The 20233-nt window shown below is 34.8% G+C and overlaps 1 protein-coding gene across 2 annotated transcripts in view; it reads right to left on the bottom strand.

The window, feature by feature from the left end:
• The window catches only part of SCLT1 (sodium channel and clathrin linker 1), a 213158-nt gene that overhangs the window by 101756 nt on the left and 91169 nt on the right, over positions 1 to 20233 (bottom strand). For both annotated transcript variants that reach the window (XM_044681171.1, XM_044681172.1), the window contains exons 12-13: positions 14144 to 14321; positions 9323 to 9421 (exon numbers count right to left, since the gene is read on the bottom strand). In XM_044681171.1, coding sequence (XP_044537106.1) covers positions 9323 to 9421; positions 14144 to 14321 — 277 coding nt within the window. The remainder of the gene's footprint in view (positions 1 to 9322; positions 9422 to 14143; positions 14322 to 20233) is intronic.

Raw genomic sequence — 20233 nt, 5'->3', positions numbered from 1 at the left:
TCTTAATTGTAAATAAACCACCATAAAGTCATTCTGACTTGGGTCTATTTTATTTTGAAATCGAGTTAATTGATTTCTGGTGACCATACCTTAAATATCTAATCCAACCAAAATTCCCATTTCCCCCTTTTACACTATGTGACCCTGGGAAAGTCACTTAGCCTCTGTTTCTGTTTGGAGAAGGAAATGGCCTACCACTTCAGTAACCTTCCTAAGGTAATCTCATGGACAGTATTGGCATGATATGGTCTAAATCAGGGGTCGGCAACTTTTTTGGCCGTGACAGCCATAAATGCCACATTTTTAAAAATGTAATTTCGTGAGAGCCGTACAGTGCTCACAGTGCGGCTCCTGTAACAGCGCCTGAAAAAAAAAATTGACTTTATGGCTCCTGCAGAAAGAGCCATACCTGGCCCTCAAAAGAGCCAGATATGGCTCGAGAGCCATACATTGCCGACCTCTGGTCTATAGGATCACAAAGAGTCAGATATGGTTGAACAACAATATAAACTGATCTAATACCTACTGTGTAGTACATAACTAACCTCTATCTTTCCCATGATTATTTTTTTCCCCATTTACCATGAATCTTTGTTTGGGTTCCCTCCCCCCCCCGAAAGTTGACATTCAAACATTTATTTATTTGATTTAAGTATTTTATTTTTTTAGAAAAAATTTCCATGGTTACATGATTCGTACCATGAATCTTTGTTGACCCCTATTCCTTCCAACATTCCAGGTGTCATTTGTCCCAAAGAGCTCTGATTTCCCTTTCTTTCAGGCAGGATGCTATTCATAGGAACATAAGTCTCTCAGAGGTAGTGTTCTCTCTCATCACTAAAACCCCATATCCATTTAAGGTCCCCATCTCCCAATATGGATTATTTATTCTTCCCCACAATGGTACTGTTCATCAGTAAGATTTCCTCCCTCCAATGAGTTGAGATTTATCCTTTGTTTCCCCCAATTTCAATACCTCTTGTGCCATCTCATCACTTCATGGTAGGTCCTCTTCTTCCTGAGAGGAAATATATTCTCTTCACATGTAACTAATGGCTTGATTACAGTATATCAACAATTCTACTCTCTTTCCTTCCTCCCTTATTGCCCTTTCATGTGCCCTACCATTCTAGAGTCTATTCCCACCAGAAAGCAAAATAAAACAAAATACTGATTCATCTAAAAGGCAGTGTTTTGAGATTTAGCCCAAGGTGTTTCAGGACTGTTCCTCCATCACAACTTCTGCTTTAAGTACTATTCTCACCTTTATCATCTTATGTACTTTTAGAAAGAAATCTCTTAATGATCTTTCTGCTATTATATTGTTGTTGCTATTGTTTTAATCCTATAAATGTCTTTCTCATAATATTTTTCTTTTTTTCTCTTTATTACTTAGATAACTTTTCCCATTATGTTTTCCTTATAGTTGCTATATTTGTTTATTTTCTTATGTTTCTGTCCTCTGGGGTATATGTAAAAAAAAAAGTTCCCTTCTAATTTTCTTTGTAGGAATGCTTCAAATGCCTTTCTTTTATTATATATTTTTTTTATCATTAGGCTGAGATTTTTGGATTTGTCACTTTGGGTTGCATCTTTGGAACATATTCCATTCTCTTCTCTTGGTTCCGGTGGGCATAAATGATCTTATGTTATTTGAATTTTCTTTCCTTTATATTTGAAGTTGTTCTTTTTTGGTTGCTTAAAGAATTTATTGCTATTAGAACTGCTAAATTTAACTACTATGTGTATTGGAGTGTGCAGCATAAGGTGTCCCCTCCATCTTCCTAAGACAATTTGTGGAATCTTTTGACTGGCGCTTTGTTTTATGCATTCAGAAGTTCTTGACAATTTTATTTCTTGCATTATGATCTTCAGGTTTTTTGACTTGTCATGTTCTTCTGGAAAACCTATATTTCTTAAGTTATCTTGGAGTTAAACATATTTTTCATGTTTAGGGATTATGTGTTCTTTTAATATTACTGCTTTGTGTTTCTCTTCTTACAGAATGTTCTTCACTTCGGTGTATTCATATTTCCAGTTAGTTGTTTTCTCTTTTGTTTTGTTGGATAGACTTGCCACCAAGGACTCAATTTTTATATTCTGATTATTTCTGCTGTTTGAGCTATAAATCCTACTTTTACCATTCTCATTTTTCTCTTGAGTCATTCAGAATATCCTGATATATTTCCATGCTTTCTCAGATATAGACAGGGTCCTCTGCTTCATTATTACTTCATTTTTGTTGTCTTCCAATATTTTTTCAGATATTTTTGGACTCATAGGTAATCTTGCAGCCATCTGCCCTTCAATGTTAATATCTTCCTTATGGGCTTATCAGCATGTGCTCAGACTTTTAAACTAAGTTTTCTTCCTCCTGAGATATTTGGTTATTTCAGTATATTTTTCTCATATTCCCCCATTACTCACGTTCTGACTCCCCTCTCTTTATTCTTTATTACAGATTTCCATGGATCTGGACCTCAAAGCTATCTCAGTCTACTTCCACATTGATGAATTAACTTTTTGCCAGTCTCAATCTCTATTCTAAATAACTTTTGGGGGAACAAAATTTGCTTCTTCTTTCTTTCAGACCTCATCCCAATTCAAATAGTTCCTTAGTTTTCTGTTTAAGCACTGCTGTAGCCTACTATTATTGCCACACCATCACTCCCAGTAGTGGCATCCATCCCTCTGTGTTAAACAGAGGAGACTGGGGAGCAGATAAGATAAATTATGTTTCAAGTCTATAAGTCTGGTTGTGCCAACCTGCCAAATGCTGATGACAGAGGGACTGGATGACAGAATGAGCACTTTGGGGATTTGGGATTAGTCTTTTTTGCTGTTTACTGAATTTTTACCTTTCAGTATTCTTGGTGTCTTGGGCTTTAGAAGTATCTGGGATTGCTTTACTGAATAACTGAGCACAGTTCTTATTTTGGAGAAGTTTAAGAGATTGTGAACAAAGAAGAATATGTCTTATTCACTATTTTTATTGATCACATGACAACCTTATTGAGACCATATCTTTAAAAAAATAAAACTTTATCCTAGTTTTTCTTACAGGGTCTAACAAAGCTCATTATATACAATATGTACTTAAATAATGATTGAATGAATGAATAGCACCCAATTTGAGTCTTTCTAGAAGAGTTATAATTTTGCTCTATGCTTTTATTTCATCATTTAAAGCTATTAGTCCTTGACTAATGAGATGGACTTACGAAATTAAGAGGTTGCTGATCAAAATACTAAATATTTAATATTACATACTTTATTTTGATCTGCTTATAATATTGAAATATGGACAAAAACTGTGACTTTTCTATGAAGTAATGTTATGGATCAATTTATTTAATTTTGGAACTAAATATCAAACTATTATTATGACAAATATTTCTACTTCTTATTGTTTGATATTCATATAAACATGTAGATATAATCTTCACATTTAAGACAAATGTTTCATTTCCAAAACATTATTTTAAAAGTGATTTCTTTTTATATTCTTATTTTAACTTTGTAGAAGAGTTAAATGATCATTTAAATGGTTATTATTATATTTATCACAGAAAACTGAAAATTATCTCATTGAGGTACAAAAGTTCTCCAACAGAAGAGAGTTAACAACACAAAAAAGTTGGAAGGCAACAAATATTATAACATTTTAAAAAAATTTATAAATTAAAAAATTGTTCATTTCAAATTTTCAACAAGCAATTACTTTTTAACAAAAATAAGCTTTGTGGGTTAAGATGGCGGCAGAGTAAGGAGCAGCTGCTCGATCTCTCCTAACCGAAGCATACAGGACTCCTCAAGGGGACATAAAAACCAATCCAGACAAACGAAGGGACCCCACAACAGAGCGCAGCATTGAAGGTTCGCGGAATCGGGACATTTCCACGCGATAAAGGGGTGAAACAGCTCTCACTAAAACGTGAGAGGAAGAAGCCCCTTCCCCATCCCCCACACCACGCACAACGCCAAGGCCAGCCCAAAAGAGTTAAAGCAGATTTGGGGCACCCATTAAGTCACTGGCAGCTCCAGGGCTTGTTCCTGAGAGCAGCAAGACTTAGGACCCCAAGAGGCTAAAGAACGCGCACGGACTTTCCTGAGCGCCTGCGCGGGGGAAGGCATTGCCCCAGGCGCGGACAAGGATCTCGAGCGCAGGCTTGGACCTCGAGTGGGGACCCTGTGCAGACAGGAGTGCGGCTGTGGAAGCAGTCCCTGAGACTGCTGAAAGAGCCTCGGGCAGAGGAGCAGACCAGGGATGACCAGGAGGCTCAACCCTGAGAACAACGAGACCTGAGACCTCAGGAGCCTAGAAAGCACAGACAGACCCTAAGTATGAGGACAAAGCTGAGAAGGTGCTGGGCTAACAACAATGGCAAGCCAAAATCGGGAACCCCAGAAGAGAAAGCTTATAAAGAAGAACTCTGTAACATTCGACAACTTTTACACAGAGAAAATCCAGACAACAGAGGAGAACAAATAAAAAATTATATCCAAACCTTCCCAAAAGAATGAAAACTGGTCACAAGCTATTGAAGAGTTCAAATCTGAGATGATGAGAAAGATGGAAGAGATCTGGCAAGAAAATAACAGTTTAAAAGGCAGAATTTCACAATTGGAAAGTGAGGCTCAGAAATCAAATGAACTGATAAACAAATTGAACACCAGAAATGACCAGATTGAAAAGGAAAACCAAAAGATTATAGCCTAAAACCAGTCCCTAAAGGCTAGAATTGAGCAATTAGAAGCCACTGATCTCTCAAGACAGCAAGAACAAATAAAACAAAGTCAAAAGACTGATAAAATAGAAGGAAACATGAAATATCTCAATAAGAAAGTGACAGACCAAGAAAACCGGTGTAGAAGAGACAATTTGAGAATCATTGGTCTTCCAGAAAAAGCAGAAATTAATAGAAACTTGGACTCCATACTAAAAGAAATTATTCAGCAAAATTGCCCTGAAGTTCTATTGAAAGGATCCATAGATCACCCTTTACACTAGACCCAGAAAGGACAACACCCAGGAATATAATAGCCAAAATTCAAGAGCTTCCAAATAAAAGAAAAAATCTTACAAGAAGCCAGAAAGAGACAATTCAAATAAATAAGTTAAGTGAACACAGAATAGCATACCTGTCAGATCTCTGGGAAAGGAAAGATTTTAAAACCAAGCAAGAGTTAGAGAAAATTACAAAATGTAAATTAAATGGTTTTGATTATATTAAGCTAAAAAGCTTTTGTACAAACAAAAACAATGTAGTCAAAATCAGACGGGAAACAACAAATTGGGAAAAAAATCTTTATAACAAAAAACTCTGACAGGGGTCTAATTACTCAAATATACAAGGAGTTAAATCAATTGTATAAAAAATCAAGCCATTCCCCAATTGATAAATGGTGTTATGAGGGTAATTTGAGGAAAGGTGTTTGGGATAAGGGAATTGAAAGGAGGATGTTGGAGACTTGGTAGGTGGATAAATTAGGCTACAGGTAGGCTGGGATTAAAGGAGATTCAAGGTATAATAGGACTGAAGTCAGGAGTATAACACAGAAGGGAAACAGAGATGTTTTTGGGGAGATAGAAGTTAAACTAAACAAACTAATACAGCAGGCTTACAGACTGGGACTTAGACTCAAACACAAGCTGAGGGAAATAGACTAGAATGAAATTAACAAACAGGCTTTAGTTAATTTCACAGGAAGGGACCTATTTTGAAGTAACACCTTCCTTCAAGATGGATGCCTCAGCTACCCTCTAAGCCCAAAGTATGTTGTCTCTTTCCTCTTCTTCCCTCTTGATAACTAACAGACAAATTATAGTAAATAGGACTATTGAAAACAAAAGGTTTATTTGTTTGAAGGATGCTTGTTAGGAAGGTGGATTAAAGGAAAGCCCTATCAGTTATCTCAGGAACCTCAGGTGGGGGAAGGGAAGTAAAGATGGAATCTGAGTAAGGACCTGCCTTACTCAGTTTTACAAAATGCTATCTAATGGGAATAAAAGATGATTTGATTAAATTAAAATAATGCTGTCAATTAAATAACTCTTCACAGATTTAACTCCTTTCTAATTTCTCTCCTTATAAACTCCACAGCCACTAAGGTAAGGGAGGGAAGGCAGGGTGGTATTAGGAAAGAAGATATAAAGGGGTCTATCTAAAATAATAATTTCTTAAGTAAATATATCAATGCTAGGCTAAATTTCAATATTGAAGCTAGATAATCTAAGAGCTCGCTCATTGACTTCCTCCCTCCACGGAAGATCCAGTCAACTGCTTCTCTCCTCAAGATTCTAAAAGCCCAACTGCTTTTGGAACTCAGCCAAAGCTAGAAAAAACTATATCCCCCAATTCTGTATACTACAATGGTCAAGAGACATGAATAGGCAATTTTCAGGTAAAGAAATCAAAAGTATCAATAAGCACATGAGAAAGTCTTCTAAATCTCTAATAATTAGAGAAATGCAAATCAAAACAACTCTGAGGTATCACCTCACACCTAGCAGATTGGCTAAAATGAAAGAAGGGGAGAATAATGAATGTTGGAAGGGATGTGGCAAAACTGGGACACTGATGCACTGTTGGTGGAGTTGTGAATTGATCCAACCATTCTGGCTGGCAATTTGGAACTATGCTCAAAGGGCTATAAAAGAATGCCTGCCCTTTGATCTAGCCATACCATTGTTGGGTTTGTACCCCAGAGAGATAATAGATAAACAGACTTGTACAAAAATATTTATAGCTGCACTTTTTGTGGTGGCAAAGAACTGGAAAAGGAGGGTATGCCCTTCAATTGGGGAATGGCTGAACAAACTGTGGTATATGCTGGTGATGGAATACTATTGTGCTAAAAGGAATAACAAACTGGAGGAATTCCATGTGAATTGGAAAGACCTCCAGGAACTGATACAGAGCGAAAGCAGCAGAGCCAGAAGAACATTGTACACAGAGACTGATATACTGAGGTAAAATCGAATGTAATGGACTTCTGTACCAGCAGCAATGCAATGACACAAGACAGCTCTGAGGGATTTATGGAAAAGAACGCTACCCACATTCAGAAGAAGAACTGCAGGAGAGGAAACATATAAGAAAAACAAATGCTTGAACACATGGGTTGAGGCGGACATGATTGGGGATGTAGACTCGAAACTACCACACCAATGCAACTATCGACAATTTGGAAATAGGTCTTGAACAAGGACACATGATAAAACCAGTGGAAATGTGCATCAGCCATGGGTGGGGGGAGAGCGGGGGGTGAAGGGGAAAGTAGGAGCATGAATCATGTAACCATGTTAAAAATGAATATTAATAAAAGTTCAAAAAATAAGCTTTATTTTAACTGTTATAAATGTTAATATGAAATCACGGTAAGTTACTACATCCAAATCAATATGAGAAATCAAATACTAGCTTATGTGGTAAATTCAATCTAGTGAGGCAGATTGGGAGAGTATTGGGCTTACAGTAAAGAAGACCTGGGTTCAGATCAGGCCTCAAACATATGATCTGTGTTTGACTCTAGGCAGGTTATCCCCTTGTCTATAAAATAAGGGGTGGGGTTAGATGGTATCTAAGTTCCCTTCTAAGCCATCAGTCTCTGAATCTATGAAGACATTAGCAACTGGGGAACCAGGAAAGGCCTCCTTATAGAAAGTGATAGTTGAGCTAATTCTTGAAGGAAGTCAAGGATTCTGAGTGTGAGAGATGAGTAGGGTGAACTTTTTAGGTCTGGGAAACAACCAGTGCAAAAGAATGGAAATAGGGGATGGAATGTCCTGTGAGGAACAGCAAACAGGTCAGTAGGGTTTGACATTAGTGTGCATGAAGTGGGAGTAAAGTGTTAGAAGAGTGGGCCAGGCTGAGGGAAGCTTTAAATGCCAAAGACAGCAGTTTATAACTGATCCAAGAGATAAAGGGGAGATATCAGAGTTAACTTAGAAAAGAGAATTATATCTTCAGACCTGTACTTCCAGAAAATCATTTTGGAGCTATGTGGAAGATGGACTGGAAGAAACCTGCAGGAGGAAAATCAGTCAGAAGTTCATTTAATAGAGCAAGTGAAAGATGATGGGAGTTTGAACTAGGTATAAGGTTCTCCATAAGTAGGTCTAAAGTCAAGAGATACAGAGGTAGAAATGGTGGAATTTGGCATTGACTGGATTTGCGGGGCAGTGAGAAACTGAAGATCACACCTTGGGTACAAATCTGTGTAATCAGGAGGAGAACAGAGCCTTCCACAAGCAATAGGGAAGTTGAGAAAAGCTTTTGCTTATAGAAAAAGATGATGAGTTTTACTTTGGAAATGAAGAGTCTGAGATGCTTACAGGTAGGATATTTATTTCAAAATGTCCAGCAGGCAGTTAGTAATGGGAGATTGAAGCTCAAGAGAAAGACCAGGATGGGCATATGGATCTGGGAATTATTTACATAGATGATGATAACTGAACCCACAGGAATGAAGGAGATTCCCAAGCAAGTTTAGTATAGAGAAAAGTGAAGAGAGGCCAGCACAGTCTTGAGGACACTCTCATCAGTGGCGAGGATGTGGATGAAAGATCTGGTATAGGACACTGAGAAGGTGCAATTAAGCAATGTGAAGAATCATGAGAGAACAAAGTCATGAAAACTTAAAGGGATTGGATCCAGGATGAGAAAGTGAGTCAAATCCCACAGAGAGAAAATGTGATATGACAGACTGGAGCACTGAGCAGAATGTTGATGAAATTCAGTAGGAACAAATGCAAAATCTTAATACTTCTTCAGAAAAATCAACTTCATAAGTACGAGACGAAGGAGACATGATTAGATAGCAGTTTATGTAAAAATGATTCTAGGGATTTTAATAGATTGACTCACCAGGAGTCAGCAATGTGCTATAGCAGCCAAAAAAGCTAATAGGAATCTTGGCTGCATTAAAGTAAGCATAGCTTCTGAGAATAAAGAAGTGACAATTCCACTCTGCCTCTGATATACCTAAAATTCAAATGGATTAGTGATGGAAGACTGATGCTCAAGAAAAAGACTAGAGCTAGGTACATAGCTTTACTTTGGTCCAGAAATTTTATACCCTCTTTCTTTTATCTGTCTCTGCTTTCCCTCTCTCTATCTCTTAACACAAGAAATATACACACATACATACATACTCAAGCAAAATATTTCACAAGTCTTTACTGAATATAAAATTATCTGCTTGTTCTTCAAGTAGGTGTTCTGGAAAACACCTGCTAAGGCAGTATGCAATATTTAGTTTTTGTATGGGTATTTTTCAATTTTTGTTTTAAATGTTAAGAAAATTATAAGTTTCTCACTTCTTTCCTGGTTCGCATAGCAGCCTCTTGTACAAGCCGAGAAACCGTTTCTTTCATTTTCTCAATATCTTCTTCTTTTTGTTTCTCTTCAAGCAATGCCTTTACAAAACAATATCTTGTATTATTATAACAAATACTATTAAAGATAAAAATAGTATATGGATAGAAATGCATTCAATAATTACATAACTGATGAAGATGAAAACAGAGATTTTAATTTCCTATTTCCAACTGCCCAAAATAAACCCAGAACAAATCAACCTCTCTTGTGACTCAATGGACATTCATTCAAATGGTCTCTTCTATCCAAGTACAGTATATTCCTTCTTTCAAAGGCAGATAGGACTATAAACATTTAATAAATGCTTATTGACTGACTTCTCTAAAAACCTTAAAGTTCTTTGACATTTTTTTAAGCCCTTGCCTTCTATCTTAACATTAGTTCTTAGACAGGAGAGTGGTAAGGGTAAGCAATGGGAGTTAAGTGACTTGCCCAGAGTCACACAGCTGGGGAGTGTCTGAGGCCAGATTTGAACCCAAGTCCTCCTGACTCCAGGCCAGTTCTCTATTCATTGTGCTCTGAAGCTGCCTTTCCTCTTTGACACTTTCCCTTTATTACTTCTGATTGATATCACCTGAATCTAGTTTTAAACAATATCAGCTTAGATCTATTAAGTATATGATAAAGTAATACTCTAATATCAATTATATAAAACAAGGTTTCTCTAAAATAATTTTTATTTTTAAGAGGCTATTTCTAATTAATTTTCTAAATTTATAGTTTTCCAGGATAACAGAATACAAGAAGAGAAGAGAAACAGGGAATTAGGTAAAATAGAAATTGCTCTGGTGTTTATTTTTATATTTTAGGAGGTAGGATTTTATTTCATTTTATTTTTTTAATTTTTATTTTCAGTTCCAAATTCCTACCTTCATCTCCTCTCCCTTGTCCACTGAGAAAGCAAGCAAATACAATACCCATTACACTTGTGGAGACATATAAAACTATACTTTCAAAAATTAATATTTCTTTATTAGCTATGTTGCAAAAAAGCATGAAAAAATAAAGAAAGGGAAAAAAGTAACCTATATAAGTTTTTCACTCTGAATTTCTAAAATATGTTTAAGATCAGTGTCATAAAACTTCTGAATTGAGCACATGTGATTCTATTCCAGTAATAAAAATTCAACTGTATGGGACATTAAGGTTTTTAAAGTGCTTGCTCATATATTGTTTAAAACTACCAAGTGAGTCCATAAAAGTATTCAAAATTTAATTATAGCCCTATAGGAATAAAATAGCTACCTTGGAAGAGTGAAAGGCTGGGACTACAATTATTCCTTATGAACTTTTATTGGTTTTGTATTTAATTTAATTACTTGTATCGGCTTTAAAACTGTGAAGAGAATTCAATCTGATTTCATGAATACAGGGAAGGAAGATTTGGTGTGTAAATTTCTTCCACTGATACAGATCAGCAAACTCATGTGTAACTTAGTTCTGAAGAGTTTCCTGGGACTATGAGGGTTTCGTTCAATGACTTGTCAGTGATCACACAGAATATATATATATATATTTCCATATATGTCCAAGGAAAGACTTAAACTAACTTCATTTCTTTGCTGTCTATGCTATCCTGCCACTCTAATTATGGAAACAGTGTTGTTTTATACTTTTTTTTTTAAACCCTTAACTTCTGTGTATTGACTCCTAGGTGGAAGAGTGGTAAGGGTGGGCAATGGGGGTCAAGTGACTTGCCCAGGGTCATACAGCTGGGAAGTGTCTGAGGCCGGGTTTGAACCCAGGACCTCCCGTCTCTAGGCCTGACTCTCAATCCACTGAGCTACCCAGCTGCCCCGTTTTATACTTTTAATAAAAACGGACAACATTACTCCCTCTTATGGATTGAAATGGTTTATGCTGAGGAGGAGACCAAGAACTTAAACCACAAATTGTGTTATTTGGAGAACTTGTTCTATGTTCCAAGAACCAGTTCATAAATTTGCTTTTGGAATATAATTTATTCATACACTTGAGACTTCAATCTTACATCTAATAGAGATAACATACATAGTATGATTAATGGAGGAATAGATTTTGAGTTGAGAAAACCTAAATTATAATGCTGGTTTTGCTATTAATAGATAAATGACTCTATGCAATTCACTGCTCCTTTCTTTTTTATTGTGATTTAGATTCAAATATTGCCTATCATTAGATCACATATTTAGAAACAGAAAGGACCTTTAAGGTCACCCATTCAAACCCTCCTAATTCTATAGTTCAACAAACTGAGTCTCAAAGAAGCAAAATGACTTATCCAGGGATACAGAGGTATAAGTGGCAGAGCCTGGATTTAAACCTTGATCCTTTGACTTTAAATCAGCACTTTTCTCATTGTATCTCTAATATCTACCTGCTTGGATTTGAGTAGGTCATTGACCCATTCAGTTTTGTCATCTATAATATTAGGAGGCTGCACTAGGTCCTTAATGTTTCTTTCATCTCCAATTCTCTTCTCCCATGCAAACTTTCTATATCTTGGGCGATTCTCTAAGACTATAAATTCAGCTACTGATATGAACTCAGTGGAAGAAATTGCCTTCTAATAATAAAAATCACAGGATTGAACCAAAAACTAAAGCATGAAAAACATTGCCATTGTTCTGAGCTCAAGTTCCAAATTCTGATTATTATTTTCACAGTTCCTTGAATACAGTAAACACTCAACAGATAGTTGCTGAATCAGTAAATTAATGGACAAACCAAAAAAAATGATAATGTCCTATAATAGTTATCTCTTGCTCTCAAATCATAATTAAAATGAGGAAACACTAGTGCTATGTAGAATGAGTAACCAAAAAAATATCTGTTGAGGGTGGACAAATGGACAAAGGGAAAATAATTATAATCAAAAAATGTTAACATACCACACCTTCAAGAGATTCCTTTGGACTGCAGACGTGGGGAAATGAATTTAAATCAAAGGTGAGCAGTTTGACCCTTTTTTTCATGACTATGCATTGGAAATACTTTCATTACAATGTACTAATTTCATTCTATTTCTTTTACTGTATATTAAGTGCCAACTGTGTGCCAGGAGCTGTGATAAATGAGGAGGTGAAAGTAGTGATGGGATCAGCTAGAGAAAAATACTGCATTAGGTGCACTGAATTAATCATTAGACCTTTTTCCCCACTCCTAAAGATAATATAATTTTCTAAGAACTGGTATGTTGGAGTCAAGAAATTAAAAATCTGGTACAATGGTGATGGGCTATGAAATAGTATCTAGCCATGTCTACCATAGTACTCAGCCATTTTCATTGTCTGGTACTCTGGCACTCTCTGTCTCATTTATTGTTCCTATTTCAGTGGTGGCCATCCTTAAATCTTTATTCATAGTTTCATATTTTTCACCAATTTCAAATTGCTCTAATATTTTTACTTATTGTCATTATTTTACCATTTTCCTGGCCCTTTATATAACAAGGCCTTCCTCCCAGACTTAGGAGGGAAGAACAAAGTATAAAGGAAAGAACAAAGGACAAACATATATATCCCTTGCTTAATAAGGAAGTCCAATCCCAAATCTGTAAGGATCTGCAAACGTATGGCAACATATTATCAGCAAATGATTATTTTTTTCCTGTTTTGATCTATTTCCAAAAGAATTATTTAGCTTGTGTTTTATATTCCTTAAAGAGGAGATAGCATATCAAAAGAGAATTTTTTAAGCTTGAAAAAAAAGATTTTTCTTGTTGAGACAGAATGGTATTGTGAAAAAATGAACATTGACTATAGCATCACAGAATCTTAATTCAAATCCCAATTTTGCTGCTTATTATTTTGTGAGCTTTGCAAGTTATTTAACTTCTGTGGACCTAAATTTACTGACAGGGATAGGATTAAATAATCCATAAAGCTTAAATTCTATTATCATTCTATGTGATCAGACTTACAAATTAAGGAAACTATCTTCAGGAGCACTAATTAATCATCTTAATAAATTAAAGTAAAACTGTAATTAGCTGGAATATTCAGTTCAAGTGGCACCTTTTATGGAAAAGCCTATCCTAATGCCATAGGTGGTAGTGCTCTTTCCTGTAGGAAATTACCCTGCATGTAAATATTTTGTATTGACTTATGTGTAAATGATATGTCCTCCAATAGAAAATAAGCTTCAGGAGTAGCAGAACTATTTCATTTTTATCTCTATCTCAGCTGCCCAGTAGTTTACCTGCCATACAGCAAGCAGGTAAAAAATAGCTGTTAAAATGAATTGCTGAATACTTAGAGAATGGATTATTCTGGTGAGCTGCTGAGAGTCAAGCAGAAAAAAAACCATTTTTGATTCATTACTTGTTAATGATAATCTTAGTAAGGGGCCAAAAGTAGTCTAAAACATGTTAGAATCCAAAATACTAAAAAAATTTTAACTGATAATTAAAGATTTTGCAGTATGCTTCAGAATCATAATTCTGTCAATTTGTACTAAAAAATACTAAAGAAACAGGAGGTATTGGAGATAAGACTAAATTTATAATGGCCCCAGAACACAGTCTGAAAACTTTTTAAAAATTAAATTTCTAATAGATTTACTTTGTTATTTGAATATTTGTCCTAAAAGTAGAAATCTTAAAAGAAAATTAAAATCCCATTTAATTAAGTGTTTGATTTAAATGAAAGTTCTTCTTTGTCAAAATAAACAAAAAGGTTACCTGACAATGATATGCTTCCATTTTAATGTTGGTTTTATGTTTGTTAGTGAACTTGATCATTAAAGTTAACCTTTTTGATTATTGTCATAGATATTCTTACCTGATTTTTCTGAAGGTTAGCTTCTTCTAAAAGTTGCATGCTGTTCCTCGCTCTTACAATTGCTTCATACTTCTCATTTTCTAAGTCAGCACATTTAACTTGAAGCTCCTTCGTCTGTTTTTCTAGATTGCTTTTTTCTGTTTTCAGTTGGTCAGCTTCTTGGATTGCTACACATAACCTAAGAATTAATATTCAAATTTTGTTAACTATAAACTGAAATGATTTCCTTAATTTTAGGTAATGAAGAATGTTTAGAACAAAAGCTAATCAAAAATTTACTAGTATAATGGCATGGACTGAGACTTCACCTACCCAGAATCCTTGGGAAACAAGTTGTTGTGGATAAGTAGGGATTACTTGTAGATCAGGTAACCTATGTAGCTATATGTTAGTTCTTTATGATCTAAAATACTTTTACTTTACCCATTTTTGTGGAAATTTTTATAAGATGCAGTAGAGATTCCTTTACCTTTTATATTGAGTATACAGAATTTAATTAAAAGATTTTTTAGTGATTCAAGTTTTAATTTTGCTCAGCATGCTTTAAGTTAATTATAATCTATCACCATAGGTAGATGCAGATATATTATCATATTATCATGAACAACCACCCATAAGCCATACTATTTGGTAGGCCTTCAACATGCAAACTGATGTCTTTAAAAGCCACTAAATGACTCTGCCTTCCTCCCTTTTCCACTCCTTAAGCCACACACCTAGGTGGTACAGTGGTTAAAGTGCCAGGTCTGAAGCCAGGAAGACTCATTTTCCTGAAATCAAATTCGGTCTCAGACAGCCACTAGCTGTGTGACCAATGCAGCTAAAATTTGAAGGGAAACAATTAACTGGTGGAAAACCCTAACAGCAAGTTTCTCAAATGTAGCACTAATTTCATAAAGACTTATGTATATGCTTGAATTTATGTACTTATTTTCAAGTTTATAAGAATAAAAGCTACTCCTCATAACTAATTTGGTCAAAAGACATTTCCTCTTAAATCCCTCCATCCTATAAACGTTACTAGTTTTAGTGGGGTTACCACTATACTTTACTTCTAGTAAACCACATTTGCAATCTGGTCATCCCTGAATCTTTCTTTTCCCCTTCCTGTTATATCCAGTAAATTGTCAGTATTTCTTAATTCAACCTTCACACACTTCTGTGCATCTACATAGTCACTATGCTACTATAAGACTTCACTTCTAGTTTGGGCTATTTTAATAAGTTCTGAAACAGTCTTTTTGTTTGCAGGCTTTACCCATTTCCAATCCATTCTGCATACAAATTCTATTTTTCAAAACTGAAGATATGATTAAAAAAAAAAAAGAAACAAACAAGACAACTATTTCCATATACAAAGCAGAAAAGAAAAAAAGAATTGAACATAAAAATCAATTAATGTTATGTCTAGTTTTTTTCCTCTTATCATATAATAAATTTAACATACTATTTTCAAAGCTGCCCAATTTGTCTGTTTCCTACTGGTGTTCCTTCCATTCTTATCTTTGGCATTTAAAAACTGCTTCACTGATCTTCTCTTTTCTCCTTTTAGAAGTCTCTTTTAAAAAATTTTAATAATATTATTGGTAGCTTCCTGTACTCCCTCAATCCTTCTTATTGAAAGAATGAAAAACAAAAATTCTGTATTAAATACACAGACAGGCAAAAATAAACCTTCACATTGGCTTTGTCCAAAAGTGCAAGCTTCATATGGGATCTGAAGCTTATCACCCCATCTAGGAGGTTAGTAGCATATCATATCATGAATACCGAGGAATCATAGCTGGTAAATGCACTTATCAAGAGGTCTTAATTCTTTCCTTGGTTGTTCTTCCTTAAAATGTTATTATAATATAAATCGTTCTCTAGGTTCTGCTCACTTTGCATGAAATCATACAAGTAATCCTATTGTTCTATGAAGCTGTCCCTTTTGTTATGGCTTAGATACAATGATAGTCAATTATATTAATGTATCATAACTTGTTCAGCAATTCCCCAACTAATGATTTCCCTTAGTTTACAGTTCTTTGCTGCTATAAAAAAGAGCTGCTATAGATATTTTTCCATATGTGATTCATTTTCCTCTTGTTTTCACCTATGACAGCTGAAGGCATTGTGTTGGATAGAGACCTGGGCCTGAAGTCAGGAAGAACTGAGTTTAAATTTGGGCCTAGACTATGTGATCCAGGGCAAGTAACTTAACCTCTGTTTGCCTCAGTTTTTGCTACTGTAAAGTGGGGATAATAACAATAGCTACCTCATCAAAAGTGCTTAGCACAATGCCTGGCATATAATAGGTGCTATATGAATGCTTATTCCCTTCTCTTGCCCTCTTTCATTTTCCACTATCTTAGAGATAGTGATAACAGTATATCAAAAGTCACATGCAGTCTAGTGACTTTTGTGATCAGATTTCAAACTGCTTTCCTGAATGTTACACCAATTCAAAGTTCCACCAATGGTATATTAGTATGCCTGTTTTTGCATAACCCTCTACAAGAATTGCCATCCTTTTTTTTTTTTTTTATCATGTTTGCCAATTGGGTTGGTAAAAAAATGAACCTAAAAGTTGTTTCATTTGCATTTCTCTAATTATATGCAATTTGGAGCATTTTTTAAAAAAATGGCTATGGAAAGCTTGTATTTCTTCATTTGAGAACTGTTTGCTCTTATACTTTGATGACATGTACTGGGGGGTGATTTTTTTTCAGTGAAGTTTGAATCAGTTCAATAAAAGTATAGCTATAGATCACAGATACACAATAAACACACACACACACACACACACATCTCAGAACTTTGTCAGAGAAACTTGGAAACTTTTTTCCAATAATCTTTTTACTTTCTAACATTAAATGAAGTTAAGTTTTTCTGTGTAAAACTTCCCAATTTTATTAAATCAAGATTGTCCATTTTCTCATCTGTGATTTTCTTTATCTCTTATTTAGTCATGAAATTTTTCTTATCAATAATTGTGATGGGTATTTCTTTTTTGATCCTTTAATTAATAATGTGATCTTTTATATATAAATTGTCTATCCATTTGAAGCTAATCTTGCTATCTGACCTAAATTACTCATTAAAACCTAATTTCTGCCTGACTGTTTTCCAATTTTCCCAGGAGTTTTTGTAGAATACTTATTACTTGAATTTTTCCTTTAATGTTGTTTGAAATAATTTTTTTTCACCTGAAAGTTCTTTCAACGTGGAGTTTCAGGAGGTCACTGTTGTATTCTCTCTATTTTTGCTTCTCTTTCTGTTCTAAGAAATCAGAGCAGTTTTATTTTATCATTAAAAAAAATAACATCTAGGCTTTTTTTTGTTTGTGACTTCAAGATAGTCTAATGATTCAGAAATTTTCTCTCCTCAAAGTGTTTTCTAATTTAGTTATTTTTGGTAAGCGATACTTTACATTTCTTCTATTTTTTCAGTCTTTTGACTTAATTTCTTTTCCCATTTTCCCTCTACAACTCTCATTTGACTTTAAAAATCACTTTTAGCTCTTTAAAAACAAAATGAAAAACCTCTTGTTTTATCTTCCCCCAACTCTCATATTACTGTCAAAGGAACTACCAATTAACCTTCTAGTCTTTCTGGCATTACCCTAGACTCCTTTCTCTCACTCCATATAATCAACCAGTTGCGAATTTTGGCTATTTCTAACACCACAAAGCCTTTTACATCCAACTTCTCTCTATTTACACAGTTGCTACTTAGTTGCTTATCACCTATCATCTGGATTAGCTCCCTCAGTGGTTTTCCTGCTTCAAATCTCTACTCAATCCAAAAGCTCCTAAGGTCACAGTCAGTCAACAGTTAACAAGCATTCAGTAAGCACTTACTATGTTCCAGGAACTGTAGTAGCTAAAGTAATTTTCCTTGAGTTTAGATCTGAATATGTGATTGATTCCCCTTCTCCATCAACTCTAGTGGCTCCCTTTTGTCTTTAGGAAAAAACAGAATCTCATTTTATTAGCTTTAAAGAACTATCTTCAACCTATCCTTCTCTGGATATTACTTCCCCATCCATAATCTGTGCTCTAGTCAAACAAGTCTTTTCTCTGACCCTTGTAGATGACAATCCATCTCCCATCTTTATGCATTTGTACTGGGTATCCCCTATGCCTGGAATGCATTCAATCCTCACCTCAGCTTCAAAGAATCCCCTCTAATGAAATCTTTCAATGGGAAGAATAATAGCATTAGCTCAACAGGTTGCTGTTAGGATCAAATTAGATAAATTTGTAAAAAGACTTTAGCACAGTGCCTGGCACATAGGAGGCACTATTTACACATTTTTCTTCATTTTATACCTGTACATAACTCTCCTGAAAGAAATAAATTATTAATAAATATTTATCAATTGTCATACATATTTTTATTAAATATATCTTAATAAAACGTGTTAGGAATACAAGTAGAATGAATCAAATAATGTCTATTCATCAAGAGCTTATATTTTGATGGAAGACAGTAAGTATATATGTGTGTATATACATGTATGCATAAACACATATACATAAGCATACATATAGTTGTTATACAAATTTGTTAAATACAAGTAGTTTGGGAGGAAGAGCATTAGTAGTTAGGGGCATCGAAAGAGGCTTTATGCAGAAAACAGTGTTTGAATTGAAGATTAAATAAAGAGAAGACCTTTATGAGGTGGAAGTAGGCAGAGTGCATCCTAGGCAAGTAGAATGATCAGTGCAAAAACATTACAGGATATGGAATGCCATGAATCAGGAACAGAGAAAAGGTCAGTTTGGCTAGCCTACAGAGTCTAGGAAGAGAAGCAATATTCATTGTGAAGGGCTTTCAAAGGTAAAATGAGGAATTTATATTCTTGTGTAGAGGCAATAAAAAAGCCACTGGAATTGAATGAGTAAGGGAGTCACATGGTCAATTCACTATTAGAAAGGCTTGGATTAGGAAGAGACTGAGGGATGGGGGGATGAATGGGGAATCACTGTTGAAATAATCTAGAGGAGCAGTGATATAGTTTGGAATTGAAGTAGTAATTGTGTTCATGGAGAAAAAGGTTAGAACAAGAGAGATGTAAATTTAGAAACGCCAAGATTTGGTAACTTATTAGAGAAGTGGGGTGAGAGAAAAGGGAGTACAGGATGATTCCAAGGTTATAAATCTGCTCAATTTAAAGAATACAGATTACTTGCCAACTACTGATGAATTAATTTTTCTTCCCAGTGCTTAGCTCAATTCTGGGCACATCGTAGGACTTAAAAAACTACTTGCTAATTGACTGTTGATACAATGTCTACACAACAAATAAATGTATTATAAAATAAAGTATACATTACATACAATATCTTCTTGAAGATAGGGAATGGTTTATCTAAACTTTAACTCTCATCCAGTATCCCACAATATTCAACACAACAGTAATTTACTAAACATTTACTGAATTAACTGCAAATGTATAGTAATGGGGCATTACAATTCTCAAAAATCTGGGCATCAAATTCAACCATGAAGACATTTTTCCTATTTTGTCTGTAGGAAATACCAAATTAAATTGCAAAAGTACTAACTTACAGATCATAACAGAATGTATTATTTAACTCCTATTCTATCCCAATCAGGGTATATATCTTTCCATATCCTTGCTTGAAGAGAACTTCTAGAGCATAAAATACTCAGACAAGAAGAAAATCATACTTGCAGAGAAATCATAAAATAAATTTAGTTTTTTTTGTGTGTGTGTGACAAAGATGCAATAAAGTCAAAGGCTTTAAACAAACATGCCTAACATAATGGAATGAATGAGGATTTGTGGATTGTCTTATTTATTATCAGTTAATTGTAAGAAAATGAGCAAGTCACTCTACCTTCCTAGGCTGCAGTTTCCTATAAGGGAATCATAATAGATGTGTTCAAAGAGCTGTCTATGAAACATAATAATTAAAAACTATCAAAAAGGCCAACCAATTGATATAAATTGACTGAAAAAAAAAATAAAAACTAGTAAAACATACTTGTCACTTTCTAGACAAAGGGTGATTTCCTTCCTTCCTTCCTTCCTTCCTTCCTTCCTTCCTTCCTTCCTTCCTTCCTTCCTTCCTTCCTTCC

This window comes from Gracilinanus agilis, chromosome 6 (assembly GCF_016433145.1).
Source record: "Gracilinanus agilis isolate LMUSP501 chromosome 6, AgileGrace, whole genome shotgun sequence".
NCBI classification, from domain to species: domain Eukaryota; kingdom Metazoa; phylum Chordata; class Mammalia; order Didelphimorphia; family Didelphidae; genus Gracilinanus; species Gracilinanus agilis.
Note: the sequence above shows the minus strand (reverse complement) of the source record. Positions and strands in the feature narration are given on the sequence as shown.